General features: G+C 42.2%; 4 protein-coding genes across 6 annotated transcripts in view; 3 read left to right on the top strand and 1 right to left on the bottom strand.

The window, feature by feature from the left end:
- LOC139424506 (myb/SANT-like DNA-binding domain-containing protein 4) overlaps positions 1-22,325 on the top strand; it is a 1,073,247-nt gene that overhangs the window by 824,956 nt on the left and 225,966 nt on the right. The window lies entirely within an intron of this gene.
- On the top strand, positions 3,278-5,929 carry LOC139424487 (uncharacterized). The gene is made up of 6 exons (XM_071176382.1): positions 3,278-3,536; positions 3,799-4,086; positions 4,472-4,590; positions 4,719-4,841; positions 5,071-5,190; positions 5,410-5,929. The coding sequence occupies exons 1-6, from the start codon at positions 3,473-3,475 to the stop codon at positions 5,467-5,469; spliced, it is 774 nt and encodes a 257-aa protein (XP_071032483.1). The 5' UTR covers positions 3,278-3,472; the 3' UTR covers positions 5,470-5,929.
- Positions 5,751-10,862, top strand: LOC139424486 (40-kDa huntingtin-associated protein-like). 3 transcript variants are annotated; one of them, XM_071176378.1, is made up of 12 exons: positions 5,751-5,914; positions 6,347-6,393; positions 6,576-6,648; positions 6,877-7,036; positions 8,069-8,137; positions 8,374-8,494; positions 8,882-8,974; positions 9,102-9,166; positions 9,299-9,395; positions 9,533-9,579; positions 10,143-10,198; positions 10,368-10,862. In XM_071176378.1, exons 1-12 carry the CDS (start codon positions 5,751-5,753, stop codon positions 10,447-10,449), a joined length of 1,074 nt encoding a protein of 357 aa, XP_071032479.1. In that variant the 3' UTR covers positions 10,450-10,862. The 3 variants fall into 3 exon arrangements, with proteins under 3 accessions (XP_071032479.1, XP_071032480.1, XP_071032481.1); XM_071176379.1 differs by having other exon boundaries at positions 9,314-9,395; XM_071176380.1 differs by lacking the exon at positions 10,368-10,862 and having other exon boundaries at positions 10,143-10,202.
- Positions 10,726-14,668, bottom strand: LOC139424488 (epithelial membrane protein 2-like). The gene is made up of 5 exons (XM_071176383.1): positions 14,564-14,668; positions 13,187-13,270; positions 12,803-12,905; positions 12,089-12,229; positions 10,726-11,717 (listed from the first exon to the last, which is right to left on the bottom strand). The coding sequence occupies exons 2-5, from the start codon at positions 13,259-13,261 to the stop codon at positions 11,560-11,562; spliced, it is 477 nt and encodes a 158-aa protein (XP_071032484.1). The 5' UTR covers positions 13,262-13,270; positions 14,564-14,668; the 3' UTR covers positions 10,726-11,559.

A 22,325-nucleotide genomic window follows, 5' to 3' on the forward strand; every position in this document is an offset into this window, starting at 1 on the left:
AGAGACAGAGAGAAGAATCAGAAAGAGGGAGAGAGAGTTAAGAAAAAGTTGTTTTTTCCACACAAGGCTGCCAACAGTCTCTCCGTGGCCCAGTTAAGAGTTGAAAACAGATCCACGTGCATGTTCACATGCTGGTTTGGTATAGGTCATCTTAGAAACACTCTATATTACCTATGGGTCTTTGAAAGTCTCTCAAAGTATGTACAAGTGTGTTTTCAATACTGTGACTGAAAACAGGTAACATAGCCATTCATTTGTGGTAAGGACAGGAGTCGGACAGTCTTATGACCTGTTGGACTGAGCAAACTCAATTAGTTTATTTCAAAGCCTGAAGAAAATCTATTTTGTGTGAGGGACAGTGGGGCCTGTGTCTTCAGGACAGTGGCGTGATAGAAGGAGAATGACCATGTGTCCAACCAACCAGCAAACAGTTTGAAGACCTTGATTGTATTGTATTGGTTCCAGAAACAAGGCTATGTAAAGAGCAGGAAGGGGATTATACCCAGGATTGGTAATCACTTGGAATGTTCTGGATATCTTAGATGATGACTCATGAAAGAAGTCTTGTAAATGCTTTCATAAGAGGGTCTCGTGTCGCAGTTGGAACCTGACCAGAGGGAGAGTGGAATATACAAATGAACACCTATCCTCACAAGAAACAAGCTTTAAAAGCCATATCAGGCACGAACAATTGCCAAAGACTCCGGTCACCCGAGACATTGACTGTTCTCCAGGCTCCCGTTCTGCTACCAGTCACTTTTCAGCCTTGTTTACATGTATATCATACTACCAGTCCCTTTTTATGTATGAACCCACCTCAACCACTCCAGTATCCCTGCATTAAATAAGGTACTGGCAGTGACCTGTATAAACTACCACTCCAGTATCCCTGCATATTGAATAAGGTACTGGTACTGACCTGTATATACTACCACTCCAGTATGCCTGAACATTGAATAAGGTACTGGTACTGACCTGTATATACTACCACTCCAGTATCCCTGCACATTGAATAAGGTACTGGTACTGACCTGTATATACTACCACTCCAGTATCCCTGCATATTGAATAAGGTACTGGTACTGACCTGTATATACTACCACCCAGTATCCCTGCACATTGAATAAGGTACTGGTACTGACCTGTTTATACTACCACTCCAGTACCCCTGCACATTGAATAAGGTACTGGTACTGACCTGTTTATACTACCACTCCAGTACCCCTGCACATTGAATAAGGTACTGGTACTGACCTGTTTATACTACCACTCCAGTACCCCTGCACATTGAATAAGGTACTGACCTGTATGTACTTGCATTATCGTTTCTTTAAAAGTCATCATAGTTATTGTGTGGTTTTTATTCTTAATTTTATTTTTTATTATATTTTCTATTATTATCTACAGTATATTATTATCACTGCAATATTGGGAAAGGACTCTCATGGTAAGAATTTCACCGTACTGTTTTAAACCTGTGGTGTCCTGTGCAGGTGGTGAGTAAACATTGAAACTGGAATATGGTGGAGCTGTTTCAATAAACATATCAAGAACCAAACAGACAAATTAGACACATGCAGGAAGATAAGGTTCCGTATGTATCCCAGTTAAATTGTCAACGGTAAAACAGTGCCACAAACAACTGAAACAAGGCCAACAAACCAAAGCATTTGCTGGATGAGAAGTACATTGCGTGTTTTAAATGAGTGAATGAAACAATACTTACACCTTCAGGGAATTAGGTTTAATTTAACAGGTCCAAGTTGTCACTCAATAAAACTTGGTGCCTTCACTTTATTTGAAGTATTATCTCCCCTTTTCTCTTCTCCGCTCTTCCAATGCCCTGGTCTCCTCTTCCTCTTCCCTCTCTTCTCCTCTCTGTCCCTGCAGTAGTAATGTGATTAGCAGGAGAATGTGGCTGGGCAGTGCGGACCCACTTAAGGACTCTTTATTTGTGAACTGTGAGAGGACTGAGGAGCGTACACATCTCACTCTCTCTTCTCTCTCTCTCCCTCTTTCTCTCTCTCTCTCCCCCTCTCTTTCTGGGTTCCAGCTGTTTCCAGGCGTACGTGTTCTCTTCATATTCACTTTTCTTTTGAGTCTTCCTGTCATTCCCCCTTCCCCGCCCCTCTGTTTCCCCTTCTCTTTGATGCAGATGGAGGTAAAGAATGATTGTTATCCTATATGAGCTATAACATTATTTTCAAGAACCCAAAAGTATGACAGCAAATTCTCCACATTTCTCAAATGATGACGGTATTTCATCCAGCTCTGGTTATCGTCCAAGTTCAGTCCAACACATCAACTGACCAAATCCACGTGAATACCTTCCATACTGTTGACAGTGGATTTGCCCTGCCAGGTAAAATAATGCAAGAAAGTGATTTAGAGTCAGAGGGGAGTTAGAGCTAGATAAGGAGAGGGGGAATGGTATGAAATAGAGTGAACATAATTTTTATTCACTGGTATCCAGATGTTATTTCTGTTCTCTCTCTCTCTCTCTCTCTCTCTCTGAGTCTGTTTTTGTGCAGTGGCTGCTGTGAGGTCAGAGTTGGCTTCCAGCTCTGCCAATGAAAGGGGGATAACAGGGGAAAGAGTTTGTAAAAGAAGGGAATAGAGAGAGAGGGAAGAAGGGAAGAGGTGGAGAGGCATAGGCACGTGCAGAGGTGTTGCAATGCTGTGCAGTTCTTCCTTCCACACTGACTGAGAGCATTAGTTGAGGAGAAGTCAAACGGATGTACATTCACCTGGTTTGCATTAACATAGACAATTTGTCACCTCCTCCGAATTCCATTCTCTCTTTCTCAGATGTTTTCCTCTCTCTCTCTCTTTCATCTGAACGGCCAGACTCTCATTTAGTGCTCACGTGTGGTTTGAACTTTAACCCTGGGTCTCTCCAACACTGTCTCACAGTGGAGGAAACTCAACACTGCATCTGGGATGGATCTGGTGAGTGACGTAACAAACACAATAATAACACAGTAGCTGCCTGTGGTAGCATATCAAGAAAACATACACAAGAGTACATACTGTAATAACTTTACTTTTTGGACATTCCCTGTCTGCTGTAAATGGTTCATGCTTTCATTCATAATCTGTTTATAAAAAAATAAAAAATAAAAATGTATCCGTTATTTTATAGCCTATGCCTCTTAGAGCAGTACAGTATCTTGGTCATTCTATCTCTGATGGTTGGGGATTTTACAAGGCTCACATGAATTAATACTTTGAGGAAGTGGCCAGGGCAAAACAGGAACCCCAGTATTGCGACCTCTCTGAGGCCAAGACTAACACATATAGACATACACATTCTGGGCAATCTGAACAGGGGAAAGGCTTGAAGCGACACTCATACAGTGTTTGGGAAATTCGACGAAATCCTTCCAATACTGATACAGGTATTCCTATCTCAAGTGACCACAAACAAATAGAAACAGAGGGGGAAAAACTAAACCTTTGGTGTCTCTTCAAAATGTACATCTGGATGGTTGAAGTTCTGTGTGTCCTGATGTGTTTGGGAAATCATCAGGCTCAAGGTAAGTGTATTTAATTAACAAAACATTTAAATACCAATACCATGATACTGTTAAAAGTCATTTTTTTATGTAAGAAGTTAGAAATGTATTGATAGAAATCCCTGTTGTCATTTACAGAATTGTCTTTTCTCATCAACATTGTATATCAATGTATTTTTAGTGGGCTATATCAAAGTATTGCAAATCAATACATAAGTAAGTTGCCTATTTGGTTCTTCGATGTCAGATTGAGCCTTACTCTACATCTCCCTGTGTAATTTAGAAGCCACCCCAGCCATCTCCATGCCGGACAGAATCAGGGTGGCTCTGGCAGGAGAAACGGTCCATTACAAACTCAAAGTGACCGTCCCAATGAATCAGAGCTCCAGCAACTTAGTCTGCTCTGGGCCTCCAGAACAAAATAAGATAAAAGAATGGAATATTCTCTTTTCTCCTGAAACATTAACAAGAACATTTAATTTGGAAATAACAGCACATAACAGTTCATACTCAGGAGAGTATAACTGCAAGTATAAAAATGTGGAGATCTTCTGGACCCTTCTGGTGAAAGGTGAGTGTGTGGTAGAAGAATAAGAAAATGAAGGGATGATAGAAAGATAACAGTTAGTCAGTTAGTGAAACTTCTGTTGTCCACATGTCGAGTAACAGGAATTGTTGACATGAGAGTGAAAACACAATCGCTTTTTAAAAGGGACCTTTTTTTGGTACAAACACTGTAGATGTCAGCTGAATGTCAGACGTACGCCACCATCAACAACACGCATGATTGGCATCATGAAAATAAAAAGCCCTCTAACTCTTTTTTTTCACTTGACATTAATCTACTTCCAACCAAAGTGTTCAGCCACTGACTGACACTGGACAAACTCTAATGGTACAATGTTTATTGTCTCTGTATCTTTGTGTCTCTGTATTTGTCTCTGCCTCTCTTTCAGACGAGGGGTACCGGCAGTCTTACTCTGGTTTCAGCCTTTTCTTCGTGTTGGGGGCTCTTACCACAGGCCTCCTCATCTTCAGTGTGATCGGCTCCATATACGTGTTCAAAAGCCAATGGGTGAGAGATTTGAGAAAGGTTTGGTGGAGGTTCTGATACACTGTATATTGTTGTACCCTTCTGTTGTGGTTGGTATGTTGTCATTGTATCAGTCCGTGTGTGTGTTAACTTGTGATTTCCGGGGTCAGTTTACATTGAAGAATGGAAGTACCGGTAGTGGAGTAAGCGGAAGGAATAGAGGGGAGAATGAAGAGGAGGAGGAGAACGGTAACACATCAGTGAATGCAGCTGCCTCTGCTCCAGTTTACGCTGTAAGCATGTCTCTCTATCTCCATTGACTTGCTGTAACTATATCACATTGATTTTATGAGTTGAACCACAACAAAAAATGACCTTGACACATGTCAAAGCTGTGTGTGGGTCATCAAAAGAATATCATCAACAAAGATCCACTGTTTTGATTAACTTCCACATCCACTGTAGGCCCTATGTGATCTACAAGAATGAATGTGTCTCACCTGGAACTCCCTCCTCTCTCAGAGTCTAGAGTCTCGGCCAGCATCTGTCTATGAGGTCTTAACCCCAGGAGCACCAGCAGCAGCAGTAAACCGTGAATCTGTCCAGAGGAAAGGAAACGTAAAGAGAAAGTCAAAGGAATCGGTCAGTGTGAACATACACTAACCATAAAATATAAATGACCAAAGCCTTGGTTTTGTCATTCCAGATATATTATATTTAATTGTATTCTATTTTTCTAATATATTCTATTCCCCAAAATAGATATGAGTAGACCTATAGCTACCAATAATGTTGATAAAGAGCTGTTCGAGTTAATGAGGATGCTACTGTCCTGACCTCTCTCCCACTCTCCTCCTACAGATGGAGAATGCAACGCCGCAAGAGGAAGGAATATTTGAATGCGTCTATGAGAATTTCTGACCTACTGGCATCTGCACTGTGTTTGGGAATCTATATGCTTCGATTTTCCTGCCTTTGCAATCTCTCTTGTTCTTTTACACAGACCTAAAATCACGTATGTATTTTACCCTGCAGCTTCGTGACTTCAGTTGAAAATAAACTGCTGTGTCTCTGGTTGTTATCATCACGGAATATCTCTGGTTGATATTTAGTCTAATTAACAGATATCTGCAATATGTCATATTAATTTTAACGAGAGATTTTGCAAACTGAACCCTTGTACTCCAAAGTCCCACCATAATATGATTGTATCCAATGAGACTATTTTGAGTAAGAACCAATCGAAACGCGTCTCCCATCTCTACTTCCGGGTTTGGTTTATTTACGTTTTTCATCTATTGTTGACCATGGCAGCGGAGGGGGACTTTCTGATGAGATATCGTGCTGTATCAAATAAATTGAAAAAGTACGATTTATTACATTCTTGTCTTTGTTCTGTGTATCCATTCGAGTGACGATGTGTAATGCATGATCGTCTAATCTTTTGAGTTGCGAGCCAGGATTTCACAGCTAGCTAGCTAACGGTAGCCGGCTAAACTTGCTGTCAGTTCCATGCGTCCAAAGAAAGCATCAAAAGCGTTGTATTTATTTATTTTGCCATTTTTACCATGTTTTGGCTAAACTCATTAACTAGCTGGCACTAGACAGATAATTAGTTAGCTGTTTCAAATGAATCCTCATCCCTGAATGATAATGATTGTTTAGCTAACGTTAGTTTTCTAGCGTTGTAGCTAATCAGGTACTAGAGCAGTGGTTACTAAGCAACTAGCTAACTAATCATGTCTGACATTCTGTTGTCCCTACTGGCTTAGTTGTAATTTCACTTTGCCCACCTTAGACGTTTTCTTCGGAAACCCAATGTAGCAGAAGCAAGTGAGCAGTTTGGTGAGTAGCTAATGTTTCCTGGGAAAAAAAAGTATGACTAATAACCATGTTTCTAACATATCAACTATTCATTCATATGTTCATGTTTTCAGATGATGACCCCTACTATTAAGTACACCATTTGCACAACTTCTGTTGATTATGTGGCTTGCATCTCACCCAGTATTTCTGATTGGCTGCAGGTCAGTTGGCTAAAGAGCTGAAGCAGCAAGACTGCCTTCAGTATGCAGCTTTCTGTGACCTTGCAATGGCAAGGTAAGTCTCCATCTCTAACTATTGCCCCCTAATCAGAACATATTGTTTGCCCTTATTAATATCATACAGACATGGGTAGCATAGAATGATGGATCAATATTGCCCTTTCTCCTCCATTGTAAGTATCCTACAACCAACATTATTTCCTACTACCTATTACAATGTAAATTAGATATCTCACATTACAATATATATTCTATACCTGTTATATCCTACCCGAACCCACAGGTGTGAGCAGACTCTTTTCAATGCTCCTGGGGAGGCCCTGGCCCTAACCGATGCTGCCCGGCTCTTCCTGCTCTCTGAGAAGGAGAACAGAGCACTACAAGCCCCAGGCTTCGACGAGCACCTGCAGGCCGCACTCAACTGCTACAGCTTCGCCATCAAGGTAAAAAAAAAGACTACAAATGTTTGACATAATAGAATAGAGATACACAAACAGGTCATAAGTTAAAGGTCACGAACAGTCAAAATCATGTTTTTCATTAAATTTGATGATAAAACCAGATCAAAGTATGAAACATGACTGTTGCTTCTACATTGGTAAAGTTTGATCCTAAAGTTACTGGTCTCCTCCCCCATGTCAAACACTTTTATTTCAGGAGGCGGGATTATTAACGCGATAGGGGGACAGCACGTGTGTGACGTCACGTGTTTGCAGAGGGGCATGGTTTATATACAGTAGCTAGATAGCTACTTTACTGGTGCAAAATTTGACTGTAGGGTGTCAGCAAATATAATTAAAAGTTTACTCTTCATCTATGGCAAAGATACTTCCATCTGTGCCTGGTGTTAGCTAGTTACTGTCTATCTTGGTCTTCAGCCAGCATGGAACTAAAGGGGGGCATTCAAACCTCTGTCATGTCAACACATCCGTCAGTGCTGCTGTGAACTGCATCACAAGAGACATAGATGTATAAAATAAAAAATAAAAAAAACACATCATTGATGTCATTTCAATGTTGTATTGAGTTGCTTTACGTTTCACTAAATTTGCTTGAGATGATTTAACTGCAACACTGCTCACTGCATCCACGTTTCTTGACAGAGGCGTTTCAAAGAGTTGCCAGTCAAGGCATTTCAAAGAGCTGCCAGCTATAAGCTTCCCTATTAAACCAGATGGAACTGACGGACATGAAGTGAGACAAGTGAGCGCAGCATTCAGTCTAGTTTAACCAGGCTTGGTGAACAACAGCTGTGAAAGGGAAAATGATCCATCAGAGTATCTTTATTGGCATTTAAATGATCATCTAATCCTCTTTAGTTTATTGTTGAATCCATCTGAAATAACAGCTACAAAGAGATAGACCAAGCATCTGGAGAATTTCCTATACATACTAACAACCCATTTTCCCTGGCCTTTCCCCTAGATTCCTCTGGAGACCGTAGTATAATGCTGTGTTTTACAAATGTGTTTCAGGTGTACATTGAGATGAACCAGCCTGTCATGGCCGCCAGTCTATCTCTGGAACTTGGCAATGCCCTCAAGGTAATGGACCAAACTGATCACAAAAAAATAGATTGGCAACCATTCCTCTTCTGTCAGTCTGTGTAGTGAATTAAGATCATATGATCATCCTTCTCTCTCTCTCTCTCTCTCTCTCTCTCTCTTTCTCTCTCTCTCTTTGTCTCTCTTTTTTTCTCTGTTTCTCTGTCTGCTGTTCTCTCCCCCTCCCTCTCGCCCTTTCTCTCCCTCTTCCTCTCTCTTCTTATCTTCATCTATAGGAGATGAACAGACCAGGTGAGGCCATAGTTCACTACCAGAGAGCAGCAGAACTCCAGACACAGCAACCCATTGAGTCTCTGCTGTCTATGGGAGAGATGGCCACCTGCAAAATACTCACCCGTGAGTACAGTGGTGGGATCGGTGGGGGTTGATGGGTCTGGACCACAGGTGAAGATTTGTGTTATTCTTTGTTTTCAACTCCGTATTGATCTCCGAGCCAGGAAACTGGGTTATGGTATGGGGATTACCTGCATGTGGTCCAGATGTCAGTTGAAGCGTATCCATGTGTTGGGGACTAGAGTATACCAGAGTTGGGTTCAAGACCGTGTCAATTTCAATAAATTGCTTTGGACATGGATTTTCTCCAGTGGAGTGCAATTCAATTTCTGAATTTACTGGAATTGATATTGACCTGACCCCAACTCTGGTGTGTGTTTTTGTGTGTTTCTAATCCTAATAACAACATCCTGATCCTGTAATAGACATTGTCTGTTCTCTGTGTGTCAGGTGACTATGACGGCTCGCTGTCCGTGCTGACAGAGATGCAGCTGATGTGTCAGGAGAGGGGACTGCAACTGCCCGGCACCAGCACCCCCGTTGGTGAAGACATAATGGACTGGCCCAACACTTGTGGCTAACTCATCACTTCTTGTGTTAAAGCAGGAAGTTCATGAACTATTCTGAAACTGATAACAGTATGCTTTTCGTCTGCTCATTGTCTTCTTAGGTGCATTTCTGGACATTGTGGCCAAGTGTGAGATTTCTAGAGTACTTTTGCTGATGCTGCTTGAGGTAAGCACAGCATCGCGAAGATTGTTGTGCCTTCTTATACCATTACATTTCACTTCACTTGTATTCAATTCCTTCCTACAAACACTTACAGATGACGTATCACTGCTAAATTGCGTAAATTCTCTCTGAAAGCAATGCCTTTTGCAGCCTCCTCCCCAGAAGTTGTTGCCAGAGCATGCCCAGACCCTGGAGAGATACGCCTGGGAGTCGTTTGACCCTCATAGTCAGGGTAACTACACTACAGCCATTATTCTAACCTGACTGACCTTAAACACTCATACACACAACACTAGCAAGGTTGGGATGGGAGAACAAAGTTCATAATTCTATACTGTTAAACCTGTATTTCCAACCCTCTCGTTGTAGTGACCTTCCTACCTGAGAATGTCTTCCTGCTCCTGCAGTCAGTTGTGGTATGTGGCATATTTCCTTACTAGACTCTATCACACAAAATAGCGATGTATTGGCCCTTAAGGTACTGGTGAGAAGGTCAAGTGTCTCACATGAGGATTAATATGAGCATAATTGTAGCACTGAGTCAACTTTAAAGCAAGAAACCGTCGTTGCTACATCTTATGAATTTATGGTATTCTTGAAGAATATAACTTTGTAAATGCCTCATGAGCTAAGTTCAACTGTCGTACCCCGTCAGAACCCAAAATATAAGCTTGTTTTACTCCAATGTTTTTAAACAATGCAAATGTAAACAAAAACTGTACAGCCTAACAACATGATTAAAACTATAATGTTGATATGATGGATGGTCAAGCCCTTGCATCCATAGCTCTGTATGTGAATTAGAGTGGTTATGTTTCTCCAGGCCCACATCCCTCAGCATTTTACAAAAACAAAGGCAGGGTGGCACTTTGTTATTGTTTTGATTTCAGGATCCTAGCTTTATGCTGATCTGTATTGGTGGTTATGCTGGGCTTTCAAAGTCTTAAGTCTATATCAGTCTATCATTGTGTTGTTGCAGATGGCCTGCCAGGAAAAAGACACAGAGTCCCTCAAGTCTCTTCAACCTGAACTCTGGTAAGCAAAAATTAAAAATACAATCTCAGTCATGTGGTAGCTATTTAGCTACAATACACATTTCAATTGAGTTTTTTTCCTTATGATTTTCTCATTGATATCTTGTCTCTAAATTAAGAACATTTCCGTAGACTGTAAGGAAAATGGACAGTAAATTCTTCTTCTTCAGGCCTCTTCTCTCAGCAGAGCAGAACCACCTCCTTCACCTGGTGGTGCAAGAGCGGATCACCCCCTCTGGACAGGGGATTTAGTACAGTCCAGATCAACTCACTACGCCCCCTCGGAATGACACATAATGGAACATTCCTGTCTTGGTCTGTTGTAGGGCCTCTTGAATAATGTGGGGTTGTCTTTTCTAAAAAAAAACGTGGGAACCGGACCAAGCATGTCGTTGGACATACTGTACATCTTACTGCATCCCCTGTTATGCCTATTAGTGGTCGCAGGATTGCTCTCATGGTGAAGTCTTGCATCAAATAGTTATTTATTGGAAATATGTTGAATAGATGAAATATGAATGAAAAACATGTTTTTTTTCTAGCGTTTTTATTTTGTTAATAAATTGTATAGTCTGAACAAACATGGCTTAAATTCCAATGTAATTACAAAACAGAATCGCTCTACTGCATTATAATAAATGGTGATATTACATACACCGCATTGACCTCTGTTTCTGGTTGACCTTTTTCACTTGTACAAATTAAAATGTACTTTGATATAGCAGCCAACCAAAACTCAGAATCACACATGTGATTAAAATGTACTTTGATATAGCAGCCAACCAAAACTCAGAATCACACATGTGATTAAAATGTACTTTGATATAGCAGCCAACCAAAACTCAGAATCACACATGTGATTAAAATGTACTTTGATATAGCAGCCAACCAAAACTCAGAATCACACACTATTAAAATGCACTTAGAATACACGTTACGACAATTACACAACAAACGGTTACAATGTAATTAGATCAAAAAACAATTACAATTGGTTATAAAATACTTCAGATATAAAAAATAAAAATTCAAATTCCTTTTAAAACATGTACTGGAAATTAAGCTTGTTTGCTGATTGTTCAAGTACTGCAACAGGTATGTAGCATACCTTGAAATATACAGTACTATATCAATTACACATTACAAATCTCCCATTTGAACAGGCATGCAGTAGTCTGCATAGAAATTGATTGTGCATACAATTCTTTTGGGTCCGCTCTCCCCCCTTCTGTACCACCTTCCTCCTCACAAGAAAAATCGGAATACTGGGACTGTTAATAAACGAATTAAGACCCCTACCCTCCCTCCATCCCTTTCCAACACAATGCAAAAACGTAATAAAAACTATCCTTCCTTGTTCCTCTACTCGCTCTTCTTGCGCAGGACCACGTAGATGACGCCCAGTATGAAGGTGAGAACGAAGGATATCCAGGCCAGGATGAAAGAGTGTCCGAACCAGCCCTGGTCCTGCTTGTGGAAGATGTCCGTGTAGATGGACGCAGCAATCATTACACACAGACCTAGATGGAGAGGAGGGGAGATATAAAAACACCTGTTAGGTTAATAACAGTTATGTGCTGTAACTGGAGACATCACCTCAAAGTCACTCATAGGGCTGTAGACACAACTGCTGATGAGACCATTTCAACCTGAACTTAAATAACAGTGATAGTTATAGCAATAAACAATAGTGTTTTTCAACCATGCTCATGGGGACCCACCCACAGGGTGTGCATTCAAAGACTGGATGATTAGTTATCAGTTTGCATCAGTTATTAGTTCTGTATGCTAGTGCTGGACTACAACAGAACATATACACTGTGTTTATATCAATGTCATGACATAGATTATAGGGTATTAAGATGCAGATACAGGGACCCAAGCTACTTACAGGAGATGAGCATCAAGGCTCCAGAGAAGGTGAACCTCTGGCCCTTGGACAAGGTGAAGAGTTGAGCCACGAACACAAACAAGCCCAGGATGGAGAAGATGCAAGCCAGCACTGCTCCGGCCTGCACTACCTGGAGGTATTCTATAGGGGGATACAGAGAGAACAGGGCTCCATGAGATGGGAAGATGCACAATACTGATCCTGACACACTATACTCTTGTCATACAGAACAATGACAGTCATTTATTTTAATTCATAATAATTACAAAATATATCTTTTTTTTTGTCCATGTCATGTATGCCTACCAGCAGGGGTAGAAATGAAACCATTCTGGGAACTCACCGTGTTAAAATGAACAAACACTAGTTTCACTTTAGAAGCTTAATTCGACCCCTGCCTACCGAGCGAGTATAAGCATACGCACATGTCCACTCTATCTTGTTTTAGTGTGTAGCCATAACAAGAGGTGAGCACACAGATGCTGTATCTTAATGTGAGCCAGTTTCAACCAGCAGGAAAATAATCCTGCAGCAACAGGAAATGTGAATGACATTTTTGTAGGGAAATTCAAGTCAGACATTTTAAAGTAGAAATTACAAACTTTCAAAGCCTTTTCAAACCTTGAGTACACTACACGTTGGTATTTCCTGCTGGGCAGGAACATTCCTGCAACAACAGGGTCATCAAATTAAGATACGGCATCTGTACTATACCTTCAGCATAGTCTCCTTTGAGGTTGGTGTAGTGCCAAGCTGAGCCTGCCAGTTCCCACCGGCCCCACACATCTGTGGCCACTGAGTCTGTGAGCCACCAGGCCTGCAGAAAACAACACAGGAGAAGAGTAGCAAAGTCATTGAAACAAAACTTACTAACAGCTATATCATCTCATAACAGTGTTGGAACCGTGTTTTCAGTGTTGGATACTTAGGCCCAACGGTGGACATTTTTGTTCTAGCCCCTGTATTTATTATGGTGTCCATAAAGACGTTCTGTAGTTCATGTGGAGCAGGAGAACAGATGGAACAGAAGGGGTCACTGAGGTGACATTGGAAGCATGTGAAAGTAAGAAAAAGGAGAGGAGATATTTATTTACTTACGTTATCAATGGTTGCAACCAGAAGCATGATGATGGCGGTAATGTGAAGAACAACGATTCCAGCCAGGACCAACATTGTGACTAACTGAGAAAAGATAAGTGTTGTGGAAAGATAGACAGTGAGTAGGCTATGCTGCTTATTAGAAACTGGGTGGTTCGAACCCTGAATGCTGATTGTCTGAAAGCCGTGTTATATTAGCCCCTATACCACGGGTATGACAAAACATTTATTTTTACTGCTCTAATTATGTTGGTAATGAGTTCATAACAGAAATAAGGCACCTCGGGTGTTTGTGGTATATTGCCAATATACCAAGGCTAAGGGCTGTTGCCAGGCCTTCCGCATTGCATTGTGCTTAAGAATAGCCCTTAGCCGTGGTATATTGGCCATATACCACACCACCTTAATTATCTTACTAAATACGAGGCATAACCATATCTGGGTCAAATACATGTTAAATATTTAAAAATGCTTGTATTGTGCATGAATTGGTTTGTCTACAATGGGAATTATAAAATAGACCTAAAAGTGCAAACTCCCAGATAAATCAAGCACACAAAGTATTTGACGTCTGTTTTTGATCCAGGTCTGGGATAGAAGAGCGCTCTACCTAAATGGTCAATTTGCCTCGTTTCAAATACGACTCAAATCATTGAATTCGATTGCTCATTCACGTTTAGCCTATTAAAGGAGCTTATAGATTCGTATATTTGTTATCAACTACAATTAGACCGCTTAGAGGTAAAGTAATAATTGTTGTTTCTGTAGGTCTACCATCAAAACAACATTGTTTTAAAAGTTACTCAAGTGTTTAAAGTTATTAGGCCTAAAAGTTTAGACTATTCATTTAACTGCAGACTAATCATTATTAACCTGAATATATGCATAGATTTTTTTGACTCAATAGCAAGTTTCAGTCGAGAAAAATAATAGGCTATTCAACGTGGCCATGTATTTTAACTGGACTACTAGGCTGCACATTACCGTTTGTTATGGATGCTATCCCCGTTAGTTGCAACGGGCCCCAGACACAGGCTATGAGAAAAGAGCGCGAGAATACGACGACAGAAGTGAGTCTGAAACATATGTGTTATACATAAATGAATACAAAATCTTTATTAAAATATGATCTATAATACTATGCAAAAAGTAAACCTATGTTGACGTTTTTTTGCCGCTCGCAAAAGTGAAATCCATGTAATCCTTCCAAAGCGTCCTTATCAACTGAATGTAGTTCCATTATAAAACGTTTAAATACCTCCCCAAAACTATTGTTTTCGCCCACAGAGCCTTAAAAAAAAATCTCTAAACAGTACCAACCCTCCACCAATCCCATTGAATAGAAATTGTAAACCGCATTAGGCTGATAAACATTACCTGTGAAGGAGCTTTTACGCACGATAGTTATTTGCAATTCTGAAAAGCTGTAACGTTAGACCCACCCAGCATCGAATTCATAGACTACACATCACTCTTTTTTCTCTTCGGCCCCTTCCCTCCCTTTCCCCTTTCCCAAACCCCACCCATATCATCAAACTTTTTCATATCTTTAAAAGTCAAGAACTTTAAAAGTCTATGACAAATAGGCAACGTGTCCCTCTATCAAAACACTGCGTGAAGCTAAGTGATCTTCAAAGGAGCTCGTTGAATGAATGGAATAACAATTACGGCTGTGTACAGAATGTGTGCATAATAGTCCCAGTTTGTAGTATATTCTTCATTCTAAAAGGAACCAAACAAACATGTTGCGCTCCACTCTAGCCCCCCCCCCCCCCCCCCCCCCCCCCGCCCTTAAAGCTATACGTAGGCTACACCTCTCCCTTTTACAATGAGCTCTCAACACATGAGAAATACAGTATTTTACTTCACATTCATATAAGTAAACAACAACACCCAATTCCCCTCTGTACACAGTATTGCAGCAGCAACCAAAAATATGAGTAATAGAATAGCAACAGCCATACCTATTCGTGTTTTGGGTTATGACATACTGCACACGTCATTTCCATAGCAATGTTTTCCCCCCACATAGTTTTTGGATGTAATTTTGTACTTTAGCCTATAGGCCTACTTTTTACCCTCAATATTTCAAGGTATTAACAAATTATTTCTACTGTATGTCTCTTTTTCTTCCATGATGAAATCCAACCAGATTTTTGTTTTGTCTGAGTTAATTAACCACACATGTGAGAAGCGCTCTACATTTGCATAATCAGTTTGGAATTACAGCTGTCAGGTCTAATATGCAGATTTGGCTTTATAATCGAATTTCGCATGTAGAGTTTCACATTCTGAGGTCAAATTGGTGGTTCCACTTGATTTTTCACCTCAAAGCAGTAGGTGGGCCTACAGTAGGTGGGCCTACTTTGGACATGTCTTGGGGAACGTTGTGTTGTCAATTACAGGATGCTCAGTGGGTACCATGGTAATGTCCAACAGCAATATCAGCCTGACCATGACACCTTTTCAAGTAAGTAAATATATAGGTGTATTTCTAGTCTTAGGCGACAATCATATCTAACACATGATAATGTGTCTGTTCTAATGTAACCCTATGTCCTGAAGATATTGCCTCAGTTAAACAGCAGATCTACTCTCCAGTCCCTGGGCTCGAACCCCAGAAGAGACATCATAGGCATGCTATACAGCGGTGGACCCCACTGTCCATTGTGGGAAAGACATCCTGATGTTCACATTCCAGAAACAGGACATTCCAATCTTCTTAATTGACAGATGTATGTAAAGCCATATATTGTAACACTAGCAGGCCTTGTGGAAGTCATGCTGCAGTAGGCCTCTGCTAGGTAAAGCCCCGCCTGATCTCAGCTCACTGGTCACAATAGCAGCACCCACTCGTAGCATGCGCTCCAGCAGGTATATCTCACTGGTCACCCCCAAAGCCAATTCCTCCTTTGGTCGTCTTTCCTTCCAGTTCTCTGCTGCCAATGACTGGAACGAACTGCAAAAATCCCTGAAGCTGGAGACTCATATCTCCCTCACTAGCTATAAGCACCAGCTGTCAGAGCAGCTCACAGATCACTGCACCTGTACATAGCCCATCTATCTACCTACCTCATCCCCATACAGTATTTATTTATTTATTTTGCTCCTTTGCATCCCAGTATCTCTACTTGCACATTAATCTTCTGCACATCTACCATTCCAGTGTTTTAATTGTCATATTGTAATTACTTTGCCACCATGGCCTATTTATTGCCTTAACTCCCTTATCTTACCTCATTTGCACTCACTGTAAATATACTTTTTGTTTTCTTTTGTTCTACTGCATTATTGACTATGTTTTGTTTATTCCATGTGTAACTCTGTGTTGTTGTATGTGTCGAATTGCTATGCTTTATCTTGGCCAGGTCCCAGTTGCAAATAAGAACTTGTTCTCAACTAGCCTACCTGGTTAAATAAAGGTGAAATAAAAATAAATAAATAAAAAGGCCTTGTGGAAGTCATACAGCAGTAGGCCTTGTGGAAGTCATGCTGTAGTATGCCTTGTGGAAGTTATACTGCAGTAGGCCTTGTGGAAGTCATGCTGTAGTATGCCTTGTGGAAGTCATGCTGTAGTATGCCTTGTGGAAGTTATACTGCAGTAGGCCTTGTGGAAGTTATACTGCAGTAGGCCTTGTGGAAGTTATACTGCAGTAGGCCTTGTGGAAGTCATGCTGTAGTATGCCTTGTGGAAGTTATACTGCAGTAGGCCTTGTGGAAGTCATGCTGTAGTATGCCTTGTGGAAGTCATGCTGTAGTATGCCTTGTGGAAGTCGTGCTGTAGTATGCCTTGTGGAAGTTATACTGCAGTAGGCCTTGTGGAAGTTATACTGCAGTAGGCCTTGTGGAAGTTATACTGCAGTAGGCCTTGTGGAAGTCATGTTGCAGTAGGCCTTGTGGAAGTCATGCTGTAGTATGCCTTGTGGAAGTTATACTGCAGTATGCCTTGTGGAAGTCATGCTGTAGTATGCCATGTGGAAGTCATACAGCAGTAGGCCTTGTGGAAGTCATGCTGTAGTATGCCTTGTGGAAGTTATACTGCAGTAGGCCTTGTGGAAGTTATACTGCAGTATGCCTTGTGGAAGTCATGCTGTAGTATGCCTTGTGGAAGTTATACTGCAGTATGCCTTGTGGAAGTTATACTGCAGTAGGCCTTGTGGAAGTTATACTGCAGTAGGCCCTGTGGAAGTTATACTGCAGTAGGCCCTGTGGAAGTTATACTGCAGTAGGCCCTGTGGAAGTCATACAGTAGTAGGCCTTGTGGAAGTCATGTTGCAGTAGACCTTGTGGAAGTCATGCTGTAGTAGGCCTTGTGGAAGTTATACTGCAGTAGGCCTTGTGGAAGTTATAATGCAGTAGACCCTGTGGAAGTCATACAGCAGTAGGCCTTGTGGAAGTCATACAGCAGTAGGCCTTGTGGAAGTCATGCTGTAGTAGGCCTTGTGGACGTTATACTGCAGTAAGCCTTGTGGAAGTTATAATGCAGTAGGCGCTGTGGAAGTCATACAGCAGTAGGCCTTGTGGAAGTCATGTTGCTGTAGACCTTGTGGAAGTCATGCTGTAGTAGGCCTTGTGGAAGTTATACTGCAGTAGGCCTTGTGGAAGTTATAATGCAGTAGGCCCTGTGGAAGTCATGCTGCAGTAGGCCCTGTGGAAGTCATGCTGTAGTTGGCCCTGTGGAAGTCATTCTGCAGTTGGCCTAGTGGAAGTCATGCTGCAGTAGACCTTGTGGAAGCCATGCTGCAGTAGGCCCTGTGGAAGCTATGCTGCAGTAGGCCCTGTGGAAGTCATACTGCAGTAGACCTTGTGGAAATCATGTTGTAGTAGGCCTTGTGGAAGTCATATTGTAACACTCGTAGGCCTTGTGGAAGTCATATGGAGCTTCTAGCTTAACACAGTTAACATTGCTTTTCAATAAAGATCTGTATCCATTCACTTGAGACCTGTTAGTCAGTCAGGTTATTGGGATGGCTGAAAACCTATGATAATACTGTACCGGTCTTAAACTTACTAAATCTGAGTCTGTCCTAAATCGCACCCTATTCCCTATATGTTCCCCATAGAGCTCTGGTCAAACGTAGTGCACTATGTAGGGAATAGGGTGCCATTTAGGACTAGGTATAAATTAGCTATCAGGTGGTTTGAGCACTTACATAATGTCCAGACAGTAGTATTTGACTTAATCAATTCTCTCACTACCAGTCAGTGAATAATGCTGCTTCTTATTACCGTCATTACTTCTATTTTCCTAGTGGACATCCCTGCCTCTCCTCTGGCCCTGTCCCCAATCAGCCTCTCCGCTGGCCCTGTCCCACCTCCCTTCGGGCTAGGGTCTCAAGCTGAAAACCTCAGACAGAGGCAGTCCTGATGGTACACTACAATGGTTGCTTTGTTCACCAGGAGGTATTCACTCTCCACGTCCTGTCCTTTCCCATCTGGCCCTCTCACTTGTGAAGACTGTGTGGATTTCTGTTCTGACTGTTCTGTACTAAATGCTGTGTATGTTTGGTCTTGGATGTGTTTTGAACTACATGCTGTGTATGTTTGGTCTTGAATCTGTTATGGACTACATGCTGTGTATGTTTGGTCTTGAATCTATTATGGACTACATTCTGTGTATGTTTGGTCTTGGGTCTGTTTTGGACTACATGCTGTGAATATTTGGTCTTGAATCTGTTATGGACTACATGCTGTGCATGCTTGGTCTTGGATCATTCCTTGGCATGTAAATGCATCTGAACAATTCAGAATAGTCTTGGCTAGTCTCTACTGCTTGGAATTCTATTTATGGATACATTGCGAATCAAGGTGAATAATGACTTTGCATTTGCATTGCAGGTTTCTAGAATGAGTTTTCCACATTTCTGCTCATAATAACATCCATTCCTTTTGCAGGGGACAGACTACATTGTCACGGCTGTATCACAACCGGCCGTGTTTGGGAGTCCCATAGAGCGGCGCACAATGGCCCAGCGTCGTCTGGGTTTTGCCGGTGTAGGCCGTCATTGTAAATAGGCATTTGTTCTTAACTGACTTGCCTAGTTAAATATTTATTTTTTTGCCAGTGTATTGGTATGGATCTCCAGTGAGGGCCTCGCATCCAGTCAGGGTGCCCTCTCCCCAGGCCACATGTCTGGGATCTGAGATGGATCTGATGATCTATGGAGAGGAGACCGTGGAGTAAGTACTGTAGGTACAGGAATTTTGATCTCATGCCATGGTAAATTGACATGATCTATCTTGACTATGACTGCATCTCAATTTTCCACACACATGCATTGGATTGGTGCAAGAAATGGTTTTAAAGGGAGTTTTCACCATTGTTAAATCCATGACAGGGAGTGCATATGCACGATTTGGGAGAAGGATGGTCGGAGAATCAGGATGCAGCCTAAACCAGTTGAACAGGGGTCACTGAGCAATGTCTTTGACCTCTAACCTTCTCGCCCCCCTCAGTGAATGGTGACTGGGTGCCGCTCCTGTATGCTGCGTCCCTGCGCTGGTACCACACTGAAGACACTACTGAGCCTCTGGTGTTTGTAGTTCCCAACGTATCTTGTGGGACTACAGTAATGTTAAAGCTATGTATGGAACTGTACACAACTGCCATGCAGTAACAACTGCCATTGATGTTACTCACCTAATTATAACTGTTTCCTGTGCATTATGATTAGGGGTAAATGGGTGAGCTGTTGGTACCTGCAATTCCAGAGGGGATTTTATTACGCTTATTTGGTCAGTTTATTTTAAAATGTATACCTTATGTAAGGGTATTGTTTTCTCTCTCCTATAGAATGGCATGTAAACAGTACATATCTAATCCAGGGAAAAGGACCTGTCTTTCTCCTGCCTGTTCCAAACCCCTTACCTACAACACCCTAAACACCCCAACAATCCCCACTATGACTCTTATGAGGAGCCTGATGCATCTCCAGACTCAATTTATTTTTTTTGCCTCACAAACCGCAAACCATTTCACACCCACCCATTCCCCAACCCCTCTCACCATCCAACCCCCTCTCCCTGTAGTACAACATTGGAAGTTACCCGACACCCCAAAAAATACCAGGGGTAAGGCTGTTGTTACCCCTTCCCAACCGCTCACAGCCACCAAGTCCCCAGCTAAGCCCCCGTTGCTTTCCCTTCATCCACGACAATCCCGAGTTACACATGATACCCACTCCACCCCCCATCAAGCCTGTCCCTTTTAAGCCAGTTCCTTTCAAGTTCTCCCCTGAGTTTTCCCATACCACCTCAGCCTGCTGAGACATCACGCAGTCAAAGGGTTTAGCAGTACCAAGAATATGTGCAGGTGGAGCATCAACCTGCGTTTGTGGCTTTAACACATGATCCTACTGTTTCTGTCACTAATCACCCCAGTTCTCCCCAGCAAGAGAAGCCTAACCAACACACCTGACCTCTCACTCAACCACCTACTCTCTCCTCCTCCTCCCTCAGTATCATCAGTCCCTCTATGCATCAACACCTGCAGAGGAAGCATATTGCCCCTGTTCCTCCAACAAGCACACCACAGGATCTAGAGATTCCACAACTCCCCCATATGGAGGCTGTCCAGCATCATAACCAATATTCTAAGTATGTCCCTCCAGCCCCCTTATCCCACCAGAATAGGCCTTCTCCTCCCTCTGGACCTCAACACCATAACCCTAGTTCACCCAGCCACTATTCCTACATGTACCACTACACACACTCTCAGCCTGGTAGTCCCAGTAAGCCTACCTCTGGCTCTCATCCTCCTCTCTACCAGCAATACAGTGTCCCTGACCCCAATTTACAGCACTATCAGAAGTATGTAGCACCTCTAGCTCCTTCTAACCCTCCAAACATCCAGCATCACTACCCCCCCATACCAATTCCACCAATAACAGCCAAATTCTAGGTTCCATGCCCCACCTCTTGAAAAGAACCCTTCTTTATCTCTATGGTTTTCGACATCTCCATTCTTACCATACCCGTGTGCCAAGAGAGAGGCCCACTGGCACTGCAGTCCACTGATTGGTGAGCAGCATATGTCAGACAGTGTTTCAATCTATTTTGTCCTCTAAACCGTGAGAATAGTGAATACACTTGTAAAAGCTTTGAACTGTTTCTCCTTCTCAGGAAATGTGAGGTGACAACCCAAGACCATGCCTGGGAAGAAGTCTGTTGACACCAGATGTTATGGAAATATGTCAATGAAGATAAGATTTTTGAATGATTTCAAGTCTGTGTATGTAGGCAGCTATCAGGTATGAAGGTAAGACCCAGATGCAGACCATGTCAAATAAACAATAGTTTAATGTTCCAACAGAGGCAAGAGACAGGCCAAGACAGGCAGGGGTCAGAAAACCAGAGGGGGGCAACAGTACCGGACAGCAGGCAGGCTCTGGGTAATCCAGAGGGAGGCAAAGCTACAGGTCTGCAGGCAGGAAGGCTCAGGCAGTGTGGTCAGGCAAGGGGGCTTGGAGTCAGGACAGGCTAGCGTCAAAACCAGGAGGGCAAGAAAAGAGAGACTGGAAAAAGCAGGCACTGAGACACAAACCACTGGTGGACTTGAACAAACAAACAAAAAGACAAACTGGCAACAGACAAACAGAGAACACAGACCTAAATACACAGGGGATAATGGATGATAGCGGGGTGAACAGGCAGTCGCTCGGTTGGTTGTTGTCCTTGATGATCTTTTTGGCTTGTGACATTGGGTGCTGTTGGTGTCCTGGAGGGCAGGTAGTTTGTCTCCGGTGATGCGTTGTGCAGACCGCACCCCCCTCTGGAGAGCCCTGCGGTTGTGGGCGGTGCAGTTGCCGTACCATAGACTGTAGTAAAACAGATATTTATATTAATTTATCTGAGGTCCTGATGACCATACTGTGAAATGTGCACAATCAAATGAACCCATAGGCCTAGACAAACTTTGAGATGTGCATATAACTTGAGGCCTAGTAAATCACTAATGTGTGTATAAAACTCATAACATGAAGCCCCCTTGAGGTTTTACTAAGGCTGCGTTTAGACAGGCAGCCCAATTGGGTTCTTTTTCCAGTAATTTGTCTTTTGACCAATCACATCAGATCGTTTCATACGGCTCTTTTTCAGTGCTGACCTGATTGGTCAAAAGACCAATTTATGTTTAAAAAAA

The sequence above is a fragment of the Oncorhynchus clarkii genome, chromosome 13 (assembly GCF_045791955.1).
Source record: "Oncorhynchus clarkii lewisi isolate Uvic-CL-2024 chromosome 13, UVic_Ocla_1.0, whole genome shotgun sequence".
Classification (NCBI taxonomy): Eukaryota; Metazoa; Chordata; class Actinopteri; order Salmoniformes; family Salmonidae; genus Oncorhynchus; species Oncorhynchus clarkii.